Raw genomic sequence first — 10,845 nt, forward strand, 5'->3', positions numbered from 1 at the left:
AACCCATTGTTCTGGGTAAATCCGGCCAATGTTATTTTTTTGACGCGAAAATAAACTTTCGTCAATTTCGACAATTTTGCCCCCCCCCCCAACATAGCACATATTTCTCTTATGAAAGAACTGCAATCGACGGCCGAATGAATGCCCATCCTAAGCTCTCTTTTGCAAAATTTGACACTGGAGAGCTCATAGGCCCCTGAACAGATGAAAAAAAATAATAATATCGTCAAATGGTAGACGGGTGTTTTCCAAAAAAGTGCCTTAAGGAAGCTTCGGTACAATCCTTTTTTCGACATCGCCATCTAGAATTTTTTCCGATAATTGTAAATTCATTTCGTGACCTTGCGAACAAATGCGTGTGCTGCTCAAAATGTTATTTTGTTGAAGCCATTTTACAGAGTTTTTCATGTCTGGGCAAAGTTGTACAAGTGACTTGAAACTAATTTGATTATCTGCCAAAAGTTCTATATTTTCGGTCATTTCGGCTAATTTTGTTATCTGTCTGTTTGAAATTCTCAGTATCAATCGAAATGGCTAACCTAGTTGCTCGAATTCAATTGGCTTATATTAGCCAATCTGGATCAGTTTCAGTTTTAGTTTTCATTTTGCTTCAATTTTGATTTTTGTGCCGTTTAACCCATAAGAACCCAATCATTTTTTGTAAATTTCGCAAATTCGTGCTAGTTTTTTAACCTCCAAAATTTGCGACATCGCCAATTTAAGCCGCGACGGTTGTGACATAAGTCGAGAACATCGGCCCGAATATCATCTTACCAAGTTCATCTATACCGGGTTGATCTCAATAGACCTACCCGCAGTGACAAAAATGGATAAAAATTGATTATCTACAGAAAAGTATACGATTTTAGATCTGTTGTAAATTTATATAGTGAAGTAGTTCTAATAATCGATCATAATGCTTGCTATTTTGCTAAAACTTCATACTGTATATCTTCATTAAACAATCAGTACCGAAACACTCTAAAACTATTTTTGCTGTATCAAATTTCCTGCATACTAAATACATATTGTATACAGATTATCTAGAGATTATCTAGAGATTATATAGAGATTATCTACAAATTATCTACTCATTATCTACAGATTATATACTGGTTTTATACAGATTATATACAGACTATATACAGATTAAATACATATTTTATTCAGACTACATACAAATTATATACTGATTTCCTCAACACTGTCGCCAATCAGATGATATGATTGTTTTGAAATTCAATTATAATGCAGGCTCTTCATTGAACTTTTGTTTCTGATGTTTGATTTGAAATTTTTTTAAAAAAAAATCCTTTTTTTTCAGAGTGGTTTTTTTTCAAAAACTAATTGCTCTATGTAAATTTTTTTTAATTTTTATTGATGTTTTTCTAGCAAAACTGGGCTGAGAAGGTTGATCTTTTAAAAGGCACTTGAAGAATTTTTGCGCAAATTTACTTTTATTACCGCGGGAACCCTTAGATTGCAAAATCTTTCATGGGTCTCTTAACACTTGATGTTTGCGGTAAACAATTTTCCTCAAATGAGTTCCGCTCACTGTACTCTGAAAAAAACTTTCTGATAACAAATTTACGACATCGCCAATTTGCGACATCGTCAATTTAAGCCGCGACGGTTGTGACATAAGTCGAGGACATCGGCCCGAATATCATCTTACCAAGTTCATCTATACCGGGTTGATCTCAATAGACCTACCCGCAGTGACAAAAATGGATAAAAATTGATTATCTACAGAAAAGTATACGATTTTAGATCTGTTGTAAATTTATATAGTGAAGTAGTTTTAATAATCGATCATAATGCTTGCTATTTTGCTAAAATTTCATACTGTATATCTTCATTAAACAATCAGTACCGAAACACTCTAAAACTATTTTTGCTGTATCAAATTTCCTGCATACTAAATACATATTGTATACAGATTATCTAGAGATTATCTAGAGATTATATAGAGATTATCTACAAATTATCTACTCATTATCTACAGATTATATACTGGTTTTATACAGATTATATACAGACTATATACAGATTAAATACATATTTTATTCAGACTACATACAAATTATATACTGATTTCCTCAACACTGTCGCCAATCAGATGATATGATTGTTTTGAAATTCAATTATAATGCAGGCTCTTCATTGAACTTTTGTTTCTGATGTTTGATTTGAAAACTTTTTAAAAAAAATTCCTTTTTTTTCAGAGTGGGTTTTTTTCAAAAACTAATTGCTCTATGTAAAATTTTTTTAATTTTTATTGATGTTTTTCTAGCAAAACTGGGCTGAGAAAGTTGATCTTTTAAAAGGCACTTGAAGAATTTTTGCGCAAATTTACTTTTATTACCGCGGGAACCATTAGATTGCAAAATCTTTCATGGGTCTCTTAACACTTGATGTTTGCGGTAAACAATTTTCCTCAAATGAGTTCCGCTCACTGTACTCTGAAAAAAACTTCCTGATAACAAATTTTTGTTAAATTTGTGAAGAAATCATTAATATAAACCATGAATGGCCGAAATTGAAATTATTGCGACCCTTGTGGTTTTTTATCAAATTTATACAAACTGTATACAGATTTTATACAGATTTTATACAGATTATCTACAGGAGTCAATGTAAAGAGATTATATACTGACTATATGCAGATTATCTACAGATTACATACAGGTTTTTTAGAATAGAGGAATCGATTATTTTGGCTTTAAAGTGCATTTATATTTGGTGGAAAAGAATAGATTCTATCTGTATAAAATCGATTACCGTTCGCAAAATGGTATTAGATAAATTACTTCTATACTTAAATTAATCTGTAGATTTTTATGTAAATAATTGATTTCTAACCAATTTTGTCACTGCGGGCAAAATGCAAATCATACAATTCGATAAACTCAGTCTGAAAAAACACTAGTCAAACAAATTTCATACATTTTGCTATTGTGAAGTCAGCAAAATTTCAAAGCATTTTCTCTTATTTTTGGATAAAACTCTGCTTACAATCATAAATAAAAACGAAAAACCTTTTATCAACAAAAAATGCTAATCACAAAAATTCCATATATAAAAATTCTATGACTAGCATTTTTTTGATGGAGAGAGCAAACATTTTTCTAAGTAGTATCGAAATTGCCCAAGAAAAAATTAAGTTTTTTTTCAGGCTTAAACGAAAATTGTAATCAAACAATAATTTTCTAAGGAAAAACTTTTGCATGCAAAAATGAGTTTTTGTTGTGAAAACCGCAGGTTCCTTATAATTATAGCCAGGCAAAATTTACCCTCGAGATCTAACTAATAGTTTTATATTTAATAGTTTTATATCTAATAGTTTTATATTTAATTTCTATGGTTTGATAATTTTGTGGGGAGATATCAAAAGCTCTCAAAACTTTCTTGCAAGAAATTGTCTGTCTTGATTTTTCTTAATTTTTTTGGATTTTTGCAAACAGCTTCTTGCTAGAAACTTTTGAAAGGGTTCGATATCTCGCCACAAAATTATCAAATATTACAAAAATTATGAATTTGACCTCGACGGTAAATTTTGCGTGGCCAAAGCTATGAAGAATCTGTGATTGCTCAGTCCAACCCCGTACCCAAAAAATTCTTCAAGAATGATTTCAAATTTTTTCTTTCATAAAAACTTTTTTCGTTCATAAAATTTCAGATCTGAAGTTATCTATTATTTATCTGAAAACTAGACATGCGTGAAGTTGGCCTGAAATTCTCTCTGTAAACATGTGGAAAAAATGACAAAGCGCCTTCCCCCCACTCATAAAATAAAATCCTGTGCACGCCAGAGAATATAGGCCTTGATGTATTTCATTAGTTTTTGGTATAATTCTGCTGTATAATTCCGTATGGTCTGCTGTCTGAGGAATTCGAAAGTAAACTTTTATCATATAAATTACGCTTTGAAAATCTGTTTGTGTTATAGTGACAGCTTAGTCTGGAGTCTAAGAAATCCGAATATGGATTAGAAGGTCACCCGGGTTGAGCTCACACCATAAATTAGCGATAAAAAAGAGAAAAAAAAACATCCATGAATAATCGATGTTCATTGCCACAAAAGCAAATTTAATCGATAGATTATCGCTAATTTGGCTAATTTTCAGTGAAGAAAACGCAATACAAATTTATCAAAACGAGCAAAAATAAGGATCTAAGAGAGGTTCGATCCGGCGACCATTATCTTAGTTGACATGCATGCTATCTCTTCGCCATCCAGTCGTAGTGCCCATTAAGTTAAAGGGCTTATCAACTAAAGCTCTCATTTGAAAGGTAATAGAATGAGGTAAAATTTCTTAAGTCTGAGCGATGACTTTCTACGGAATCATTACTGAAATAGCTCTGAAAAATCGCAGTGTTAGGTCTGCGAAAACTCTGAGTTATAAATGAATCAGCGCTGGAAATAAGAGATCACTGGGATTCTACAGAAAAAGCGATAATCAACTGTGGGACTTTAACCCTGGCAGACGATTGCGCGCCGTTTAGATTAGGGATGAAAACTGAAACTTGTTCTATCAAACCTAAGTTTTGACGGTCCCATGTTTTTATATACAGTAACCTATGCTTTGCTGTCTTAAGAATCAGAACTTGAGCTTATATCATATAAATTTAAGTTCTGAGTTTTGTTTTCGAAAAAATACTGATCGTATAGCTTGCTATCTGAGGAATTTTATAAGAGTTGGATGTTCGTATGATAACGTGGCCTTAAGGTCTTAAGATTGGGGTTCTTGCATTTCTCGTGATAATAGGTTTTTCGTGAAAAAAATTGTTCAAAAAATTGAAATTATGACGTTTCTATCTTATCATATGTAAAATGACCGTATACTTGGCTGTCGTAGGAACCAGAATGTGATCAGTCTTGTGTTATATAAGTTAAGTTGTTATTTAATTTATGATAAAATATAATGAATTAGTGATTTTCAAATATTAACTAACCGTATAGTCTGCTGTCTGAGGAACCCGAATGTGGGTTGGGGGGTGGGGGACTTGGCGTTGAAGAGGGCGTTGAACTCCCTCACCCGCATGTACACTCTGAGGTACAGCACAGTCATGATCACCACGGGAAGCAGCACCATAACCACCGCCTCCTCCACACCTGAAATGGAACAATTTGGGACCAAGTTAACATCCTCCTACGAAAGCCGTATAGGGGGGTTGTTATTTTGCTTCTGAGTTTGTGAGTTTTCAACCAGTCAGAATAGAGAATTTACATGCAGCGCTTAGCAAAATTAATTGAAAGTGAAGCTAGGGTGGAGGATCTCATCTTTGTCTTTTTTTCTGGGGGGAGGGGGGGGGGGCGTTAACTTGATCCAAAATTTGTAGAACTATCTGAAAATTCTGGTCGCAAAAAAAATGCGGTGAGTCGCAAAACTGAGCAGCTTCGCTCAACAAAACAACTTGAATGTGGAAAAATAGTGAAAACGGGTAGTTAGGTTTGCAGAAACCAAAACCGAAGTTAAAGCAAAGATAGCCGGTTGCTGCACAAGCACACATAAAAAAAAACACTTTTCTTCAAATTAGTGCCGTTTTTAAAAGGTGATGTGATTCGACAACTATAGGATCGCGTAGATATTTAACTAATCAGGTATGTTCGACAGCAACAAAAAAAAATTAACATTTGAGTTTTTTGCACGAAAAAGTTAATTTTTTTAGAAAGCGATTTTTGCCGACTAAGAGCTCAATGAAACAACCGAAACAAATTTTATTCATGGTGAAATCAACTGTTTTGTCCTAAAAGCCTAAAAAGTAAACTTCCATTTGAGGAGCATTACTCGATCACATTACTCGTTCAAAATTAAACTAAATCTCAAAAACTTCAAACCAGCTTTTCTCAACACTGGGAGAATTTTGGAATTTTTTAAATGCCATTCGAATCAGACTAAAACGACTCTAATATGATTTATGGACCAATTTCGATAACTTTTTGTGGTACCCGGTTTTGCGTCGAAAAAAAACCACACAAAAAAAATAAAACACACCACAACAGGCAGGAGTTCAGAAATCCTGTCTGTGGTCAATGGTCGGAAAAGTTATATTGAATTATATTGAACGATTTTTTTGTTCTATTCACTTACTTCTGCAATCACCTTCTTAGTTTTTTTATACTTTTGACTTTTCTTTGACACAGCTTTGACATTTTTTAACGATTAAAGGACAAAAAGGATATTCACAAACAGAAAAAGTATGTAAACATGAAGTCATAATCAGTTGAAAAGCAGCTTGAGAGTCATTGTGCTTTGTCGATAACAGCTTTTCAAATTTAAGAAAAAAAATTTCTTTTTTTTCCAAATTGTCGATTCTATTTAAAAACTTCTTTCTTATTTGTAAAGTTGTTTCACCTCCCCTCCAGAAAATCTAGGGCCACCTCTCCGCAAAGTGGGTTTGAAAAAATTCTTCAAATAAAACAGATTAAAATTACACTCACTTTAACCAACTTAAACTAACCGAGCTGGTTTTTGCGATAACCTGATGAAAAATTAAGTTTGGCATAAATTTTTCCAGAGAATAACATGGTTATTTTTTTTACAGAAAAATAGCGTTTTAGATCGAAATTGAAAATTTTTTGTCCGCTTTAAGGCTTGTTGATTTTCTAGATTGTCTGCTTACTGCTATGTGGCTAACTTAGCAATGGTTGAAAAAGTTCGCATATTCGCAGGATCATCATAATCAGCAAATAGAACTTATCTAAAATAATTGTAAGCAAAAGCGATTTTTTCAGAGGAGAATTTGTGTCTCGCCGTAGCCAGGAAATTCCTATTAGAATGCAATACTTGCTCAAATGTAGATTGCTCCTTTAATTGCAATGCAAAATTTGGCAGAAATTGGTAGATTGCTAGGATCAGTTACTGCTGTCCGTCCAAACTCGAACTGTTTGCAGCTGTCTATAACTTGGTTGAAAATAGCAAATGGCCGTAATTGATCAACTAACCAGAAGAAGTCTTAGCGAGATCTGAAGGCCATTTGAACTGACAAGTGGTGTGATAGCGACTGAATAGAACTAGATCGTAGCTCATAGTCCCAATGCCAATCAACCAGCAGAGGAGAATCAGGAGGGTGTTCAGAAGCGTGGTGAAGTAATGGTCGTACCAATCTGAAACAGATTGAGCCTTTTTTATCTATCTTTCCCTCTCTCCCTTCACCATTGGTACCACGTGAAAAATCTAGAAAAAAAAACAGCCCGGGTTGACCGCCATTGACAAAACTGCTAGTCATACAGTTCCATACTATGGGAACTGTATGACTAGCATTTTTTTAAAACAAAAAAATTTGTATATTGAAAAAAAAAATTTAAGTAAGTTATAAAGCTCATAAAACTAACCAGCTGTCATACGTCATACGGTAATCTCCCAACTTGTTGAAATAGACAAAAAAAAACAAAAAAAATGTGGACATTTCAGATTGTGGACAAAAAAGGACGGACTTGATAGCCTTTTCTAGTTCCTCTGCGAATCGCAGAAGACACTATTAACATATCAGCATCATCTTCTTGGTTTTTTCAACAGTGTTTTCACAGCGTTAAATAAGAAGGCTAAAAAATATTGGAATAGCATGATTATTCCGGCTGCGACCTTTTTGATATTTAGAGCTTAAGTGCGACTTAAATAATAATATGTCGCACACAGTCTCGAATCATCTTTTCTCGGGTCGCGCAAAATCGCGCCGAACTTTTTTGGTCATGTAAAAGTTGCGACATAAATGTTAAGGTTCGCCAAGTTCCCTACATACACATTTTGAACCTCGGCCCCGGCTTGAACAAAGTTTTCTGCAAATAATTTTTGCAGGTGCAGAAAAAACAAAAGTTCAGGTTGCATTACTTTCAAATTTATGCAAAACGTTGGGGAGATTTTAATACACTCTTTCAACCTGTGTACACTAGGGATATCCAAAAATACATTTTCATTGGATTTTTCCAAAAGTTTTGCATGATATGAATATTTTTCTTGAATCTGTTCTCATTAAAACATTTAAAAAAATAAGAGAATTTATTGAGCACCCGTTGCTTTGCTTTGGCAAGTAGGGCGTTATGTGGCCTAGCGGGTATCTTAACTTCCTTTCAAAATGTACATCGGGGGTTAGAGCCCCAGCAGGAGATTTTTTCTAGTTAAAATTAGCCTAAATCTAGCTAATTTGTGTTCACAAATTGGCTCTTTTACAGTTTCGCCCTTTCAAACTACCGAGTTTTATGCTTGATTTACGTGTTATTACGGCTGAATGCGTGATGTTACGCTGTAAAACATGAAGAACAAATCTATTTACAATTGTCGATTTGTTCACCACGCGAAAATTCATCGCATTATCACTAGGTTAAAAAAGCTTTTCAAATTGAGTTTGAAAGGGGGAACCGGAAAAAAGCCCAGAGTTCAGATGATAAATAAAAAAATTTTATGAAAATCCCTGCTTTTTTAAACATTTTTTAGGAAGTTCTGAGCAGAATTTTAGATTAGATATAAAGTATTACAAGTCAGAAATAAAAAAATTTTTGTTTCGGGCGTTTCGTTCGTATTTTTTCTCTGAACAAAAAGCAGTGAAAAGCAGATCCGAATGGAAAATTTAAAGAAATTTGATCTTCTGTTCAATTTGTTCAAGCAATAAATATTTCAAGCTACTAAAAAAGCGTCACTTAATTTGTCACTTTGCTTAAGGGCCAACTCTGGAAAAAAATGAAGAAAAAAATGAAAATTGAAAAAAAAGCCGACTATATTCATTTTCATGGCAGGAAACTTTCAAAAACTCGCGCTTTTAGCATAGAAAATGGCGGTTGACTTTTTATTGCAAAACGATTCGTGAAAACGGTAGAATGATTTTTTCCGTAGGCCTGGCGGGTTTCCCAGGTAAGTTCATCACACAAAAAATTCCACAAAAAACTACCGGGAAAAATGATAACGGCTTCTCATTTTCTTATCCATTTGACAAGGACATCAAACTTACGATTAAAATCATTTGACAAGGAGTTTTCGCGGTTTTTCATTTAACAGATAAAATCATCCAATTTAAAATTTTAATTGATTTACTCGAGAATAGAACAAATTTTTTCGCTGCTTTTTTAAAACTTTTTTTACTGATGAAATAATCCCACTCGAAAATTCTCTGAAAAACGTCCATACATTGGGATGAATTTTTCGCATTTCTTTTTTTTCCACAGAAAAATTTTGATTCCAATTTTTTGCGGTTGCACTATAATTGTCTTTGTCAGTCATAATGGTTTTCGTTACAAAGTTTTTGATAAAAATTGAATGGTTTTTTTGAAAAATTATAATTGCTGATCACAAACTCATATTTTCATAGATTGACTTGGTTTGTTTTCCTCGTTTCTTGCGCGTGTTGGTATCACACAAAAACTTTTTAAATTTTAAAACTATTTTTTTTAAAGTTCGGAAAACAGTTCAAGCCTATATTGCTGTTACCGAACTTGCATTTCTTGGTGAACAAGAAAGTCCGAAAAATATTCGAGGGAAGCTTTCCTGAATAAGCAAAAATTTTCCCCCAATTTTTTTCTATCACAGATAGCTTTGAGCGGATTGAGAGGAAGGTTTAATGCTTATTCCGCTGAAGCAATCGAGGAAATAATGACCGGAATTTGCGGCCAAATTTCCGCGTCATCGCGAATTTCAAAAAGAAATGAAAGTCGAAATGAAAGAAATGAGAGTTATGAGCATGGCAATTTCGGCTAGTTTACATTTCGGCTAGTAATCTTATTTCCACTCACCTGTATGCAAGACAAACACATATCTCTCCACGCTTATCATTACTAAGTGCCACGCACTAACAGCCGACAGGACATAATACAGAAAACGACTGAAAATCACCTTGCACAGAAACTGGCCCAGGAACCCCTCCGGAACTGACCAGTTCGGGTTGCAATTAGCATAAAACACGGCACTAATACAGGACAACAAGTCGACAATTGTAAGTGAAACTATGAGTTTATATTTTTTCTTCCCTCGGAGGTTTCGGTCCAAAAGTACGATTAGAGTAATCGTGTTGAAAATGAGTCCCGCGAGGCCGAGAACACCCGAGACGATTGAATTCACCTCCCGAAGTTGAGGGTCGATGTCGGCGAAAATTGACCAGCCGTAGTTCGGAGTCGTTGACGAATTGGAATGTTCGGGGCTGTCGGTGATATAGTTACTGTCCAGAACCGAACCCAATAGATCCATAATTTCAAGAGACATCGCTTTGATTTTTAGTTTTTTTTTAGATTTTAGAAATTCATGGATTTTCTGTATAGATTAAAATCTAAACATGGACCGCTGCAGTTTCAGTAGCAAAAAGGTTTGCATCAACACAAAAAAATGCATCGAAATCTTGAGCCCATAGTTGAAAGATAAAAACAGGTTTTTAACTCGTTATAATCATTGCCTTCTTTGAAACAGAATATGGGTTCAAAAATAGTTACATCTTCTAAATTCTAACTTGATGTGATAAATATTTAATATTTGATATGTTGGTTGTCTAGCAAATGATCTGGGTCAATTGTTTGATAAATAGCACGGCTTTGAAGTAAGACTCGTTTTGAACTTTTTGAGTAAAAGTCAAACTTGCTCAAAGTTTAGCAGTCCGGAAATGACTAATTAATCTAACCACATTAAAATTAAAAGCTAAAATTGTTGGAGCGAAAATCGAAAACAAAAGAGATCTCGTAATCATGATTAGATCTGAGCGAACTGTAAAAAAAAACCAGTGTACATTGCAACATGGTTGAAATTGTTTTGTATGGTAAGTATTTTCCCCGTAGCATGGAAATTTATGATAAGCATTTTTTGTCAACCCGGGTGATTAAAACAGTATTGAGTTTTGAAATCATTATTAATGCTATGGACATGG

The 10,845-nt window shown here is 34.0% G+C and overlaps 1 protein-coding gene across 1 annotated transcript in view; it reads right to left on the reverse strand.

The window, feature by feature from the left end:
* LOC134851482 (adenosine receptor A3-like) overlaps nt 1-10,495 on the reverse strand; it is a 31,667-nt gene extending 21,172 nt beyond the window's left edge. Inside the window, exons 1-3 of the mRNA XM_063867598.1 lie at nt 9,728-10,495; nt 6,950-7,111; nt 4,957-5,116 (exon numbers count right to left, since the gene is read on the reverse strand). Of these exons, the coding sequence (XP_063723668.1) occupies nt 4,957-5,116; nt 6,950-7,111; nt 9,728-10,193 (788 nt within the window). The 5' untranslated portion in view covers nt 10,194-10,495. The remainder of the gene's footprint in view (nt 1-4,956; nt 5,117-6,949; nt 7,112-9,727) is intronic.
* Between the last annotated feature and the right edge of the window lie 350 nt (nt 10,496-10,845).

The sequence above is a fragment of the Symsagittifera roscoffensis genome, chromosome 7, assembly GCF_963678635.1.
Source record: "Symsagittifera roscoffensis chromosome 7, txSymRosc1.1, whole genome shotgun sequence".
Taxonomy (NCBI): domain Eukaryota; kingdom Metazoa; phylum Xenacoelomorpha; order Acoela; family Convolutidae; genus Symsagittifera; species Symsagittifera roscoffensis.